The sequence below is a fragment of the Chrysochloris asiatica genome, unplaced genomic scaffold, assembly GCF_000296735.1.
Source record: "Chrysochloris asiatica unplaced genomic scaffold, ChrAsi1.0 scaffold00010, whole genome shotgun sequence".
Taxonomy (NCBI): domain Eukaryota; kingdom Metazoa; phylum Chordata; class Mammalia; order Afrosoricida; family Chrysochloridae; genus Chrysochloris; species Chrysochloris asiatica.
This window is the reverse complement of record NW_006408528.1, coordinates 20951890-20969160: the sequence shown is the minus strand read 5'-3', so window position 1 is coordinate 20969160 and position 17271 is coordinate 20951890. Positions and strand designations below refer to the sequence as shown.

At 39.1% G+C, this 17271-nt stretch overlaps 1 protein-coding gene across 1 annotated transcript in view; it reads left to right on the top strand.

Annotated features, from left to right (window-relative positions):
* The first annotated feature begins 398 nt into the window (after positions 1-398).
* DBF4 (DBF4 homolog (S. cerevisiae)) overlaps positions 399-17271 on the top strand; it is a 33033-nt gene continuing 16160 nt past the window's right edge. The window contains exons 1-3 of the mRNA XM_006834321.1: positions 399-444; positions 2182-2357; positions 11102-11281. Coding sequence (XP_006834384.1) covers positions 399-444; positions 2182-2357; positions 11102-11281 — 402 coding nt within the window. The remainder of the gene's footprint in view (positions 445-2181; positions 2358-11101; positions 11282-17271) is intronic.

Here is a 17271-nt window from a genome sequence, read left to right as displayed (position 1 = left end):
GCGCGCGACTCCAGGAAGCCGACTTTCGGGTCAATTGGCGCGAGAAAGCAGGCACGACGGGGGCGGGGAAAGAGAAGACGGGCACGTAGGGGCGGGGCGCAGCGCGCTGCGTGCGTGCGTGCGAGCGGGCGGGGTGCGCGTCTCGGTGCCGCGGCTGCGTGACGCGTTTTCAAATCTTCAACCGCCGCAGCCCACTTGCTTGTGCTTTGCCCGTTCTTCTTCCGCGCCTTGTCTTCGGAAACCCGGCCCGCAGACTCGACGTCTCTGTTACGTGTTGGATGCTGGCCAAGGAACGTTAGGGGCAGCGGGCCTGTTACAGGACAGGTGAAGCCGTGTTTTCGCGGCCGCCCGGCGCTACCCCACCTCCGGACTCAGTATGTAGGTGCCGGGCGGCTGCCATGAACTCTAGAGCCATGAGGATCCACAGCAAAGGACATTTTCAGGGTAAGAAGCCCCTCCTCCGTCTGCAGGCCATTTAATCCTCTCCTTCCTTAATGGCTCCCCCATTGATTGTTCAGAGATTTCGGGCTGGACCCACCTTTTCTTCCCCCGGTCGTACGTCTCTCCTCTACTGTGGAAAAGGGGCCTCCAGGAAGCCTCGGGTCAAGGTTTTCCCTCAGGAAGGACCGGGGCGCGACCAGGCCTTAAAACTGGGTCTGCGCTTGGCTGTAAAACGGAAACACGGCGGACCCCAGAATTCACGGGCCCACAGATGCTGGGACTCGGCGCCTCACCTTTTAAGCTCCTTGTGACTTTTCATTTCGTGAACTACTAGCATTTTTGGTTTTATTGTTTTAAGTGTATGTTCCTTCACTCATAAAGTTACGAGAAAGTGTATTCAAATGTTGAATTCCAACATTATGGGCAAATAGGGAAACAAAAGCCGGTTGCCATTTTCCATCACTTATTTGGTAAAATAAGGAGCTCTGGTAACTAAGTGGTTACGAATCGGGCTGCTAACCTCAAAGTCAGCGGTTCGAAACTACCAGCTCTTTCGCGGGAGAAAGATGAGGCTTTCTGCTCCCGTAAAGATTTACAGCCTCGGAAACCCTGTACAGGGTCGCTATGGGTCGGAACCGACTCTACGACACATAACAACAACATTTGGTAAAGTAGTTCAGTCCCCAAGTTTTTCTTTGTTGTTTTTATGTGCCGTGGAGTCGGTTCCGACTCATCAGCGACCCTGTACAGGGTTTATATATATGGCAGCTTCCAAGTTATGTGCAGATTGTACTCAGGTTTGTTTTCATTGGCAATAATGACGTGAATGGTGATTGGTTCTTGAATGAACCGTAATAGTTTGCTCATAATTTAGAAACTAAAACTTGCATTTATGAATTCTTGAGGACTAAGTCCATCCTGGGTAACAGAAGTGTAGTTATTTTAGGCACCAGTTTTGATTGTTCAGCAGAATAGCAAATGCATAAATGCCCCCATATATTTACATTCTAAGCAGGAAAATCTTTATAAAAGGTTTTGTGCCTTAGTGTAAAAAAAAAAAAAGTTCCTGTAAAGACTCTTCTGTAAAAAGTAATTACTTAACAATATTTGTTGTTATAAAGTGTCATGGCGACCCTGTATAGGGTTTCCGAGGAGACGAGTGGCTGGTGAGGTTGAACTGCTGACCTTGTGGTTAGCAGTCTAGTGCTCATACTTCAGCTCCACACCAGGACTCCACTTAGTATAGGGCGTGGCGCTATAGGATCAGCACTGCACACCACAAGGTCAGCAGTTTAAGGTCACCAGCTGCTTCTCTGAAACCTTATACAGGGTCACTATGAGTCCCAGTTGACTTGATGGCACTTAACAACAACAGCAAACTGCAGAAACCTTTTTCTTGTATCCTAAGTAGAACTACAAAGAAATACATTGAAAGCTGTTGTCCTTAAATGCCATCAAGTCGATTCAGACTCATAATGATCTGTGTACAGTATATAGGGTTTCTGAGGTTGATGAGTTTGAACCACCGACCTTACATTTCATACCGACATTGAGATCAAGGTTCAATGCGTGTCCTAAGTGCCACACCTGGACTTCATTAGAAAGCTAATCACTATAAAATTAGAAGGATTATAAGTATTTTCCCCTTTCTGATACTGTTATTCAATGAAATATTGTTAAAAATTGAACATTTTCTGTTGGCATAAATCATGATCTAATTCTGAACATTTTTAGTAACAGGTGGGATCCAAGTCAAAAATGAAAAAAACAGACCATCTTTGAAATCTCTGAAAACTGACAACAACAAATCAGAAAAATGCAAATATAAACCACTTTGGGGGAAAGTATTTTACCTTGATTTACCTTCTGTTTCAATAGCTGAAAAACTGCAAAAAGACATTAAGGATCTAGGAGGGGTAAGTGAAAACCACTTTGACAAAAAAATAAATAAAAAGGGGAAACAATTTTTTTTTTTTCTTTTTAAGTAGTCCTTTCTAATATGCAACCATAAAATTTTTCATTTTGGAAAACTTGTAACCATCTGTTAACCCAAACTTAAAAGTTTTATCAGTTCTTATTGGTTAGAGAAAAATTTGTTTTAACCTTTTATAGACTGACAGAACTTTCAGATCTTTGTAATTTGGTGTTAAGTGTCATCAAGTTGGTTCCAACTCATAGTGAGTGACCTATAGAGGGTTTCGAAGGAGGGACTGGTGATTTTGAACCACGGACGTTGAGGTGCCATACCAGGACCCTGTAATTTATAGTCTAGTGTAAAATCCCCAAACTTTAAGAAAGGAGACTCTCCTACTCTGGTGGAGCCACTGATTGTGTTATGATGCTGGGATATCCTCTATATAGCAGGAACTGTTGGTTTTGGTTTTTGAGGAACTCTCTAAATTTGTGTGGAGTAGATTTCAAAGAGTATGACAGCAAGGATGTTACTACAGGCCATGGAAGACCAGTTCAAACCATAGTATTAAAATTGCTTTTGAGAGGTAGGATTGGGCTCAACAGAATATATGATGCAAAGGTAACAATTTTTAATTAGGAATTTGAAAAAAAACAAACTACTTTCTTACATTGCACATTGTTATTAGCTACCTTTGAGTTGATTTTAAACTCATAGCAACGCCATGTGACATGTTGGGAAATCCTGTACCGTAGGATTTTCTAGGCTACAGTCTTTAAGCAAAGCCATTTGACTGTGTGGACCAGTTAACAGTGTGAAGAATTGGAATTTCAGAACATTGAATTGGTACCATGTAGAACCTGTTACATAGACCAAAAGGCAATCGTTCGTACAGAGTAAAGGGACATTGAGTGGTTTAAAATCAGAAACAATGTACATCAGAGTTGTATCCCTTTACCATACTTATTCACTGTGTATGCTGAGCAGATAATCTGAGAAACTGGACTATGTGAAGAAGAATGTGGCTTCAGGATTGGAGGAAGACTTATTAACAACCTATGATGTGCAGATGGCACAACTGTGCTTGCTGCAAGTGAAGATGACCTTAAACATTTACTGATGAAGATCAAAGAAATATATTGAAACCTAGGTAACCCTTCAGTATAAATTACACTTCGATGTAAAGAAGAAATATATACAACTGAAGAAATAAATAACATTATAATAAACAGAAAAGATTGAAGTTAGAGTTCTCATTTTATTTAGATCCAAATCCAATGCCCATGGAAACAGCAGTCAAGGAGTCAAACGGCATACTGCATTGGAAAAATCTGTGAGAGATATCTAACAAATACTAAAGAACAAAGATGTCGGTTTGAGGAGCAAAGTGAGCCTGACCCAAGACACGTAATTTCTATCAACACATGCATGGACAATGAAAAAGAAAGACCAGAGGAGAATTGATGCATCTGAATTGTGGTGCTGGTAAAGAATACTGAATATTGAATATACCTCAGTGGACTATCAGAAGATACCTGTTTTGTAAGTGCAGCCAGAATACTCCTTAGGAGCAACTATGGTGACTTAGGCTCTCGTACTTTGAACGGCTATCAGGAGAGACCGGTTCCTGCAGAAGGACATCTTGTTTGGTAAAGTGGAGGGTTAGGGAAAAAGAGAAAGACTGAAGGAGATGGATTGACACAGTGACTGTCACAATGGGATCAAGTATAGCATATATTGTGAGGATAGTGTAGGACTGGGCAGTGCTTTGTTCTGTTGTACATGGAGTCAGCAACTTGATTACAGACACCTAATAATGATTTTGGGGAGGGGGGGGGAAGCGAGTAGATCGATTGCCAGGTCTTTACTGAGTAGATCCAAATTAACCAGCCCTTTTTTTGTTGTAAATAAATAAAGCTTGATTCTTAAGGGGAAAAAAAATTACCAACCTCTAGGCTGGTAGCAGAGTGCTTAACCTTTGTGCCACTAGGGTTCACTGAGAATATGATTGTTGTTACGTGCTGTCAAGTCATCACTATCCTGTTTCTGAGGAGTACCTGGTGGGTTTGAACTGTTGACCTTGAGGTTAGCAGTCCATTGCTTATCCTACAGGGCCACCTAGGACTCCTGGTTAGGTAATTTTAAAATTAGGGCCAAATTCTGATAATTTTCTTAGGATCAAAGTTAATATTGGATGAATCATAGTGAGGATTTTATTAATGTATTTCTTGAAGATTTTCATATTCCTGCTTAAAAGGTTTGCTTCTGCTGGACTTTGAGTTTCTCAGGGTTAGAATCTTTGAATAAATGTTTACTGAATAGATTCTTTGAATTTCAAACTAGAAATTTTTAAGAGAATATGTGATAAGTTTCCTGAAATTTTGTGTTGATGTATTTGTTTACCTATCTTTGAAAAGTGATTTTAACTTCTTTTTTACTATTCAATTTGTTAAACAAAAACATTGTCACATGCTTCTAATAGTAACATGAATCATAACGACTATATGGCTGTATTTCATCTGTCAATAGTGTCTTAGTGCTGAAAACCTTAGCTGTTATGTATAGACCTCTTCAGTCACACTTCATTTCAGAAGTGAGGTACTGAGGTCCAAAAAATAAAAAAAATTTCTAACCTTCAGGCTAGTAGCAGAGTACTTAACCTTTGTGCCACTAGGACTCACTGATAAAATGATTGTTGCTAAGTGCTGTCCATCCAGAGAGGTTAAATAACTGGTCCTTGATTAATCTCCTAAATCCCAGAGTAATTTACCATTGTTCCAGTCTATTCTTCTAGCATTGACTATAAAGTAGCTCTTTTGATGTAGTTTGACAGCTTTTCCAAAATTGGTGAATTACCCATTAAGCTCTTTATCTAAATCAGTGCTTTGCAGACTTGTGTTTTTAGCAGTGAAACCCTCCAAATTGAATGAGGGGTTTCAAAAGGGCTTGGAAAAATAGAATTAAAAGTGTAGTTTTTCCATGAACTTTTTGAAGCCCTGTTGTATTTAGAAACCTTAAAGTGTAAAGCACAATTCAAAAAGCAAATTACTCTTGAAAAAACAGTACAGAGGCATAAAACCAGGGACCACCTACCCCTCTTCCTTTCTGGCTCACCTTCCATCCCACAGCAGTTCCTAAGGCCCTTCTGAAACAATAAAATTTCAAAATTACTTCCCTATTTTAAAAAGAACTTCTTAAAAATATACTTTAGATTTTTATCCTAAAATGTTGTTGTTAACTGTTAACAAGTCTGTTCCAACTCATAGCAACTCTGTATAGGGTTTCTGGGGAGCATCTGGTGAATTTGAACTACCTACCTTATGGTTGAATGTTTATCCTACAGCGCCATACCAGGACTCTAACGTTGTTGATAAGTGTTTCCAAGTCGGTTATGACTCATAGTGAACCCTGTATTGGGTGTCTCCGGAGTAGCTGGTGGGTTTGAGCTGCTGACCTTGCCCAGTGCTGATCTTACAGTTGCCATACCAGGCATCCAGGACTCTAATAGACCAATTAGGGGAATATATTAAGAGGACTGCTAAATGCAAAATTGGGGGTTCAAACCTACCAGCTGCTCCTTAGAAACGCTATACAGGGTTGCTGTGAGTAGGAACTGACTTGATAGCACTTAGCAACAGTTAAGAGCATCTTGTTAGGTGCCATTGAGTCGGTACCTTATACACAGCAGAGCAAAACACTGCCCGATCCTGGTCCAACCTCACTACTATTCCCAAGCTTGAATCCATCGATGCTGTCACTTGGCCAATCCATCTTGTTGGGGTCTTCTTTTTTTCTCTGATATCCTTCTCCAGTGACTGGTCCCTCCTGACAATATGTCTGAAGTATGAGAGACGAAGGTTGGCCATCTAGGCTGCCAAGGAGTACTTTGGCTGCACTTCTTCAAAAACGGATCTGTTGGTTCTTTTGGCAGCCCATGGCACTTTCAATATTCTCCTCCAACACCATAACTCAAAAGCATCAATTCTTCCACGGTCTTACTTATTCACTGTCCAGCTTTCACATGCATATGAAGTTATTGAAAATGCCATGGCTTGGTCAGGCGCACTTTAGTCTTCAAGCTGACATCTTTACTCTTCAACACTTTTCTTGATGCTTTTTGCATCATTCAGTGATTTGCCCAGAGAATCTTTCAATAACAAAACTCAAGGCTTGAATTTTTTTCTTAAGTCTCCCGGTTTGAGAAATGCTGAGCGTGTTCTTCCATTTTGGTTTTCTGATTCCAGATCTTTGCACATTTTGTTGTAATATTTGGCTTTATCTTCTCGAGCTGATCTTTGAAATTTTCTGTTCAGCTCTTGGACCTCCTAATTTCTTCCATTTGCTTTAGCATCTCTATGCTGGAGAGCAAGTTTCATTGTCTCTTCTGACATCCATTTTACCTTTTCCTTTTTTCTTGTCTTCTCAAATACTTTTTGCTTCATGTATAATGTTCTTGATGTAATCCCACAATTCTTCTCGTCTTCGGTATTTAGTGTTTAATGTATCAAATCTGTTCTTTAGATGATCTCTAAATTCAGGTGGTATATATTCAAGGTCATATTTTGGCTCTCGTGGACTTGTTTTCATTTTTGTCAGCTTTAGTTTGAATTTGCATATGAGTATATGATGGTCTGTTCCACAATCTGCCCCTGGCCTTGTTTTGATTGATGGTATAGAGCTTTTCCATCTTCTCTTTCCACAGATGTAGTCAATTTGATTTCTATGTATTCCATCTGGTGAGGTTCATTTGTAGAATTGTTACGCTGTCTAGAGAAGGTATATGAAATGAACAAATCATTGATTTTTGCAAAATTCTGTCATGCGTTCTCCAGCATCATTTCTATTACCAAGGCCATGTTTTCCAACCACTGATCCTCTCTCTTTGCTCCCAACCTTTGCATTCCAATCACCAGTAATGATCAATACGTCTTGATTGCATGTGTAATCCATTTCAGGTTGAAGAAGTTGGTAGAACTCTTGTATTTCATCCTCACTGGCTTTAGTGGTTGGTGCGTAAATTTGAATAATAGTGGTATTAACTGGGCGTCCCTATGTTGTTAAGTGCCGTCAAGTTGGTTCTGACCCATAGCGACCCTGTAGGTGCATGGATATTACACTGTCACAGACAGCAGTGTACCTCATGACTGATCTGGATAATGTTCTTTTTGACAATGAATGCAACACCATTCCTCTTCAATTTGTCATTGCTGGCATCATAAGCCAGATTCAAAATGGCCAATTCCAATCCATTTCAGCTCACTAATGCCTAAAATATCCATGTTTATGCGTTCCATTTCATTTTTGACAACTTCCAATTTTCCCAGATTCATACTTCGTACATTCCATGTTCCAATTTTCAGTGGATGTTTACAGCTGTTTCTCTTCATTTTGAGTTGGGCTCCATCAGCAAATGAAGGTCCCGTGGGCTTTACTCCAATCGCGTCATCACGTTCAACTCTACTTTGAAGAGGCAACGCTTCCCCACTCACATTTTGAGTGCCTTCCAACCTGAGGGGCTTCCAGCACTGTATCTGACAGTGTTTCTCTGCTATTCTTAAGGTTTTCAGTGACTAAATGGTTGGAAGTAGTTTGTCACTCCTTCTTTCTAGTCTGTCTTCATCTGGAAGCTCATCTGAAACCTGCCCACCACGAGTGACCCTGCTGGTATTTAAAATACCAGTGGCATAGCTTTCAGAATCACAGCAACTGACAAGCCACCGCTGTACGACATATTGACAGACGAGTGATGGAGTTAAGAGCATAGGTTTCCAAATATTCCTAAGTCCTTTTTTTGTCTCTGGCACATTGCCTTTTGTGTCACTAACACAGGCTTTTCCATGATGGTCTCTTTCCAACATGAACTGTAAAGAAACTTTTATCTCTAAATATGAAGGGTATTAGGATTCATCTTTAATAAATATGATTCTCAGTTATTTACTCCTTAAATTATTTTATTTCTATGTTTAAATGTTATTTAGGCTCTTAATTCTTCTTATAATTATCTTATTCAGGTAATTACTGGTATTGCCTTTTGTTTAATTAGCCTTTTAATATATATTTGCTTCTCTAGTCTTAAATAAAAACATCTTAATACCCCATTTCTGTGAAGAATACACATCTGATATACTTAGCACAGCAGTGAATTCTGAAATCTTGTATCTTTGAATAGAGGCAAGGAAAATAGCAGTTATAAATACTATCTAAGAAGGACATAATGGAGCTCTGGTAGCATAGTGGTTACGAATCGGGCTGCGAACCGTAAGGTCAGCGGTTCGAAACTACCAGCCGCTCCACGGGAGAAAGATGAGGCTTTCTACTCCCGTAAAGATTTACACCCTCGGAAACCCTGTACAGGGTCGCTATGGGTCGGACCCGACTCGATGGCACTTAACAACAACAACAACAAGAAGGACATAAAGGATCCCTGGTAGTGGTAACATCTGGCTAAGTGTTGGGCTGCTAACTGCAAGGTCATTCCTTCAAACCCACCAGCTGCTCCTTAGGAGAAAGATGAGGCTGTCTGTTCCCATAAAGATTTACTATCTTGGAAACCCTAGGGAGCAGTTTTACTTTCTTCTGTATTGTCAATGTGGGTCAGAATTGATTCAGTGGCAGTGGGTATAAAGAGGACATGAAACCAACCACGTTTAGGTTAATTATTTGAACAGTTTGACTGTTTAAATAATTAGCAGCCTGATTGTTTAAATGAGATCGAGAACCTATACTAGTGAACATAAGAGAGTCCAAGTATAAATCACACAGTACACTTGGGATTTCCATGTGTGAGAATCAGTCCATGGTAATAATCCCATCACACGATAGCCTTTGGATGTGTTTGGTCCTCAGAATGTTTTCAGTTCTGACTCATAGCAACATTATATAGGGTTTTCCAGGTGCAGCTGGTGGATCTGAACTGCCAATTTAGTGATTTGTAGTTCATTGCTGATCCTACAGCACCTATTTAAATTTTAATTACTGACCTTGTTTTTGGGCTTCCCTTGGAAAATTGGAATCTCTGGCAGTATAAGAAAATGAAAAAGAACTTGATGTGTAAATTTATTGTTTCATTCATTTGTAGTCCTTCCTAGACCTTGTAGGCATTTAAGTTTGCAGTAGTGGTGGTAGTAGTATGCCAAGGAGTCAGTTCCAACTCAAAGCAACCTTGCATAGGGTTTCAAAAGCGGCACATCTTACAGGAGCAGAAAGCATCATTTTTCTCCTGCGGAACAGCTGGTAATTTCTAACTGCTGACATATTGAGGTTTACAGCCTGACTCATAACTACTGTTGTTGGTGGTAGTATGGTGTGGAGTCAATTCCAACTCAGAGAGACCCTGTATAGGGTTTCCAAGGCTGTAAATCTTTATGGGAACACAAAGTGTCATCTTTCTCCTGTGAAACTGTTGGTAGTTTCCAACTGCTCACCTTGAAGTTAGCAACCTGACTCATAACCACTATACTACCAGAGCTCCTTGACTCATAACCACTATGCTAGAATAAATAAACGTGAATACTTATTTGCTAGTCGCAAAAACTTTATATTGCTAAGAAAAAAAGGCAAGTTTGGTGTGGCGCTTTAGGATAAGCACTGGACCTCAAGTTGGTTTCATCTACAAGTTCAGCAGTTCGAATTCACCAGCTACTCCTTGGAAACCCTATATGGGGTTGCTGTGAGTCAAAACTGACTTGAGGGCACTTAACAACAACAACAAAAGGAGATAGTGGTTTGTATTTACACAGGTGGCCGTTAGTCTCAGCAGCAGTCAGTATTTGTTCAGTGCTTAGATGAAATTAGCTTATTTTTACATTAAATGTTTTATTTTTGTTATCCCTATTTATATTGTTATAAAGAAATTAAATACAGCTGTTTAAAGTACTTTTAGAAATGTTTATGTTAGTTTAATTTTTCCTGGCCGTTCCTGGATAACAGTGATCTTCAATAACATTGACTTTACTATATGGGTTTATAAATTCATCTGTTTAAACAGTGCTATTCAAACATTTTAGTAGGGAAATCTTCAAACAATGATACGGGGTAAAGATTCCCTCTGGCAGATGTTAAAGTTAATGACTTGAGAGTGTTGTATAATATGGGAGCCACTAACCATGTATGTTGTAGTTCTGTCGCATCAGTTCTGACTCATAGCAACCTTATATGATTTTAGAGGAGTAGCTGATAAGTTTGAACCGCTGACATGGCGGTCCAATGCTTTATTCTGTAGCACCATGCCTGGACTCCTCTCACCACATATAGCTATTTAAATTTAATTAATTAGATTGAGTTAATTAAAATTTAGATTTTAAAATCAGTTGCTTAGTCACACTAGCCGCATTATAACTGCTTAGTAGCCACATATGATAAGTTTCTATTGTACAACACAGATAAGAACATTTCCATTATTGCATAAACTGGTACTTCAAAAATGCAAAATAGTTGTATTCCAATCTGCACATCACTTAACTATTCTAAGGCTTATTTTTTGTTTTGCAAAATGAGGTTTATATTAGTACCATAGGGTTGTTACATGTTTTTAATTAATTAGGATTTATAAGGTATGCAAAAGTAGTGTTTAGAACCTCCTATTATAAATGTTGTATTGTTGAAACTCCGATTGCACATCTTGAGCACTCAAGACTCAATATAAAAATCCATCAATTTATAATATATTAAATCTAATATTAGAATTTTATATTGGGCCTAGCATATATGGAGCAATTTATTAATTTTTAAAGCTTTGTTTTTCTCTAGCGAGTTGAAGAATTTCTCAGCAAAGACATCAGTTATCTTATTTCAAATAAAAAGGAAGCTAAATTTGCACAAACCTTGAATCGAATTTCTCCTGTACCAAGTCCAGAATCTGCATATACTGCAGAAACTACTTCACCTCATCCCAGCCATGATGGAAGCTCATTTAAAGCTCCAGACTCAGTAAGTATCTTAAATATGCCCTTAGATTCTCAAAAAGACTGTAATTTCAGGATCTCTTGATTTTCAACAATAGGCTGGCAGCAAATTTCAATTAGAGAATAATATCTATGTCATGTATGGTTATTTATTAATAAGGTTATCTCTTATAGAAAGGTAAATATTTCTTAGTATTTCATGAGATCAGTTGTCCAAACTCACCAGCTGCTCCTCAGAAATTCTACAGAGTTGCTATGAGTTAGAATCAGTTTTATTACACTAAACACCAGTCATATCCTCTGTGCACTTAGGGATGGATGTCTATTAAAAATTAACAGAAGGTCATTGTTAAAGAAGAAACAAACTTTTATTTCAGAGAAGGAGTGAGTAACTGTGGCCTATGGGCCAACTCTTCACATATCTTGTCAGTTGTAATATGGGGGCATATATGTAGCTGTGGTGTTGGAAGCTATGCCATTGATGTTTTAAATACCAGCAGGGTCATCCATGGTAGACAGGTTTCAGTAGCGCAACTCTTCACATATCTTGTCAGTTGTAATATGGGGGCATATATGTAGCTGTGGTGTTGGAAGCTATGCCATTGATGTTTTAAATACCAGCAGGGTCATTCATGGTAGACAGGTTTCAGTAGTGCTTTCAGACTAAGAGAAGAATAGAAAGAACTAGGTCTTCCACTTATGAGGGCTTGGAAGACACTCAATACAATTGTGGAAGAGCTGCCTCCTCAAAGTAAAGTCAACCTTAATGATGTGGATGGAGCAACACTTTCCAGACCTTTAGTGGGGCACAACTCAGAAAGAGAGAAAACAACTGCAAGCATCCATTAATAATCAGGTTATGGAAAAATATAAGAAATATGCATTTAGGAGGAAAGTTAGAAGTTGTCAAAAAGATTAATATTCTAAGCATTAACTGAAATGGAAAGTTACTATTTTGAATCAATCATATGATTTACTATACCAGGAATGACAAATTGAAGATGAATAAGATCATATTCATAATAAAGAATATTTCAAGATCTACCATGAACTATAATACTGTCTGCGATAGGAATCCTGGTGTGGTGCTGCGGGTTAATGCAAGGGCAGTTTGAACTGCAAGGTCAGCAGTTCAGAGCTCACCAGCTGCTCCTCAGAAACCCTACATAGGGTCACTATGAGTCTGAACTGACTCGAAGGCATTTAACAACAACAAAGATGGGATGACATATGCATACCTACAAGGAAACCCAATTAGTACAGTCATACACACCAACTACCAAAGGTAGCATGAAGAAATTAGAATTCTTTGTAGTGCTGTGGGTTAACGCACTGGACTGCAAAGTCAGTTTGACCTGTAAGGTTGGCAGTTCAAGCAATCCAACCACTCCTCGGAAAACCTATAAAGGGTCACTATGGGTTAGAACCAACTAGACAGCACTTAACAACAACAATTTCTTCAGCCTGAAATTGATCAAATGTAGAGTCAAGATGCATTAATAATTACCAATGATTGGAATGTGGAAGTTGGAAACCAAAAGGAAGGATCAGTAGTTGGGAAATATGGCCTTGGTGATAAAAATGACACGAGAGCACGGTCTATGAGAGCCAAAATATGACCAAGGACATATCCCACAAGAATGAAGAGATCATCTCAACAGATCAGATGCATTAGACACTAATGACCAAAGACCCAGAGAGAGTAGTTGTGGGATGGCATTAAGAAAATTAGATGTGAAAAAAGCAATGGTTAAATAGGAAAGAAAGAAAAGACCTAAGTGAATGTCTGAAGTGACTTTGAAAACTGCTCTTGAACATAGAATAGCTTAAGTGAATGGAAGAAATGAGATATTAAAAGAGCTGAACAGAAAAAAATTAAAGGACAACTCAACAAGACAAAGTTTATAATGAATGTATGAAGACGTGGAGTTAGAAAACCAAAAGGAAAGGACACGCTCAGTATTTCTGAATGTGAAAGAACTAAAGAAAAAATCCAAGCCTCAACTGCAACATAGAAGTCTACATAGAAAGTGGACTTCTTCTGTGTTGCAGTTGAGGCTTGAAGAAGTCTGAACTACTTCAGTAGTTCAAACCACCAGCTGCTCCTCAGAAAACATATACAGGGTCGCAATGAGTTGGAGTCCAATCGACGGCACTTAACAACAATATGTCTAAAATATTGAACACTACCCAGAGCATCAAAAGAAAATGAAAGGAATGCCCAGTCACTGTACCCAAAAGAATTAGTCAACATTCAACCACTGCAGGAAGTAGCATAATGATCAACACCCAATAGTATTAAAAGAAGTCCAAGCTGCACTGAAGGCACTAGCAAAAAAATAAGGTTTCAGCAGTTGATGGAATAGCAATTGAAATTTTTCACCAAACTGATGCATTTACTTGTCTATGCCAAGATATTTGGAAGAAAGATTAGAAGAGATCTATATTTGTGCCCATTTCAAAGAAAATCAATCCAGCAGAATGGTGAAATATCGTTAATATCACATGCAAGTAAAATTTTGCTGAAGATAATTCAGAAACCTGCAGCAACACATCAATAGGTAGCAGCCAGAAATCCAAGCTGGATTCAGAAGAAGACTTGAAACAAGTGATACCATTACTAACATCAGATGGATAATTATGCTCTTGAAGAACTTGTACATAGACTAATAAGCAGTCTTTCAAATGAAATAAAGGGATACGGCTTGATTTAAAATCAGGAAAAGTGTATGTCAGGTTGTATCTTTTCACCGACTTTAATCCATATACTGAACAAATAGTTTGAGAAAAACTAGACTATATGAAGAAGGGCATCAGGATTGGAGGAAGGTTCATTTGCAGCCTATAATATGCAAATGACACAACCTTGTTTATTGAAAGTGAATAGGAGGACTTGAAGCACTTGCTGTTGGAAGATCAAAGAAAACAGCCTTCAATATGGATTACAATTCAATATAAAAAAAACAAATGCTCACAATTGGGTCAGTAGTCAACATCATGATAACCAGTGAAAATATTGAAGTTGTCGAGGATTTCATTTTACTTGGATCTACAGTCAATTTTCATGAAAGCAGCCGTGAAGAAATGCAACGATTTCTTGCATTGGGCAAATTTGCTATACCGGATCTCGTTAAAGTGTTAAAAAGCAAAGTTGTCACTTTTAGGACTAAGGTATGCCTGACCCAGCCATGGTATTTTCATGCACCATATATGTATGTGAAAGCTGAATAAGGAAAACAGAAGAAGAATTGATGCATTTGAATTCTGGCAAAGAATATTGAAAATAACTTGGACTGCCCAAAGAACAAACAAATCTGTCTTGGAAGAGATGTATTCAGAATGCTGTTTAGAAATTAAGTTGACAAGAGTTCCTCTCATACACTTTGAACATGTTGTCAGGAGGGACCAGTTCCTAGAAAAGAACATCATGCTTGGTAACGTAGAAGGTCAGCAAAGACCTTCAATGAGATGGATTGACATAGTGACTGCAACAATGGGCTCAAACACAGTTTTGAGGATGACACAAAATTGAGCAGTGTACATGGGTTGCAATAAGTTGAAGGCAACTTGGTACCACCTGCAATCTAAGCATGGGTTTTACATTTTCAATTGGAAGGAAAAAAATGTTTCATGATGTGGAAGTTACATGGAATTAAAATGAATTGCCCATATGAGATCCAACTCATAGCGACTCTGTACAGGGTTTCCGAGGCTGTAAATCTTTACAGGAGCAGAACGCCTCATCTTTCTTCCACGGAACAGCTGGTAGTTTTGAACTGCTGACCTTGCGGTTCGCAGCCCAATTCGTAACCACTACACTACCAGATGGAACCATAGTCATGTCTATCATTTGCATATTATGTTTGGCTATTTCAAAGGTGGAATTGAATAGTTGCTGTAAAAGCCATATGGCCTACAAAGCCTGTAACATATACTACATGGCCCTTTATAGAAGGTGTTAATTACCCAACCTTTGTTTTAAAGTTAATGACAATACATCCCTCCCACTCGACTGCCAGTACATTGGAAGGTGCGTGCATGGCAAGATAAATTAATTCAGTTGGGTATGGGGAGGAAAGGAAATAAAGATGAAATGTTTATTTCCTTTTTAGATTGAAATGAAATTATTAAAGTATCATCTTCAACATAAATTAATTAGGGAAGCAAGGTAAACGAGAAGGGAACAGAAGAAATGACTTACATAAGTGAAACCATTCAAAAAAGACATATATATGCAAGGGAAGTCAGAAAGTCCACAGAAAAATGAAATTAAAAGATACAGGGATTTTCCATGAACCTTTTGTATAATCGTTAAGTGCCATCGACTCCATTCTGACACATAGCAACCCTGTGTAGAATTTCCGAGGCCTTTTTAAATCGTGGGAACAGAAGCCTCATCTTTCTCCTGTAGAGTAACTGGCGGTCTTGAACTGCGGGCCTTGTGGGTCACATTCCAGTGCTTATTGTATGGAACTGCCGTGCTCCCCTTTTCTATAATAGAAGGAGAAAAGGTAAAGAATGAACAGAGGCCAAGAGTGCATGGTATTTTTCATTGTTGATACCGTTTCAATTGCGTATCTAGTTTTTGGGGATTTTTAGTTATGGTGTGTGTGTGTATATACATACATAGCTAACTTTTATATACTGTTTTTATATGGTGTGTGTATATATAAATATATAGAGAGAGAGCGTAGTGGTTACGAATTGGGCTGCGAACCTTAAGGCCAGCAGTTTGAAACTACCAGCTGCTCCGTGGGAGAAAGATGAGACGTTCTGCTCCCGTAAAGATTTACAGCCTTGGAAACCCTCTACAGGGTCGCTATGGGTCAGAACCAACTCGACGGCACTTAACAACAACAACATATATACACACACACCCCATATAAAAACAGTATATGAAAGTTAGCTATTCATATTCTTAAACCTTCAAATTTGGTAGTAGACTAAATGTAAGCTGATTACATAAATACAAGGAGTTCTTCCTGACCTCTTCTGCTTCATCTGGTCTCCGCTATTCTCTTTTGATCAACTTTTCTGTCATTCTCTTCTGTTTTTAAGGGCTCATATGATTGCATTGGACCCACCTAGATAACCCAGGTAACCCAAGGAGCTCTGGTAGCATAGTGGTTATGAATCAGGCTGCCGACTTCAAAGCCAGCAGTTCGAAACTACCAGCTGTTCCGCGGGAGTAAGATGAGGCTTCTGCTCCCGTAAAGATTTACAGCCTCAGAAACCCTGTGGAGGATCATTATGAGTCGGAACCGACTCCACGGGACTTAACAACAACAGTACTTACCGACAACAACAACATAAATATAGGTACAAAATTCTAGTTGTTAAGTGCCATCAAGTCAATTCTAACCCATAGCCACCCTGTATAGGGTTTCCGAGGAGCAGCTGGTGAGCTTGAACCACTGACCTTGCAGTTCAAACAGCTTTACAGACTGGCGTATTAACCTACAGCGCCAAAATTCTAGTAGAGCCTTGCTATTTTATTTTTCACGTAGAATAGAATATACTATGAAATTGATTTCTTGGGGCTCATTCAGTTGCTCCAACAAAAAATGAGGAAACAAACTTTTTAATGTTATTTTACTAAATCACAGGGGTCTTGGTATGGCACTGTGGGTTAATGCACCAGACTGCAAAGCCATTTGAACTGCAAGATCGGCGGTTCAGGCTCACCAGCTGCTCCTCGGAAACCTTATACAGATTGCTATGGGTTGGAACCAACTCGACAGCACTTCACAACCACTAGTTAATAAAAACCTTAAATTAACTTTGTCTGTATACTGATTGTATTGATTGCCATTAAAGCTTGTCTAAGGAGCTCTGGTAGCATAGTGGTTACGAATCTGGCTGCAAACCTTAAGGTCAGCAGTTCAAAACTACAAGCCGCTCCTTAGGAGAAAGATGAGGCTTTCTGCTCCCGTAAAGATTTGATAGCCTCGGAAACCCTGTACAGGGTCGCTATGGGTCGGAACCAACTCGACGGTACTTAACAGATAAAATCTA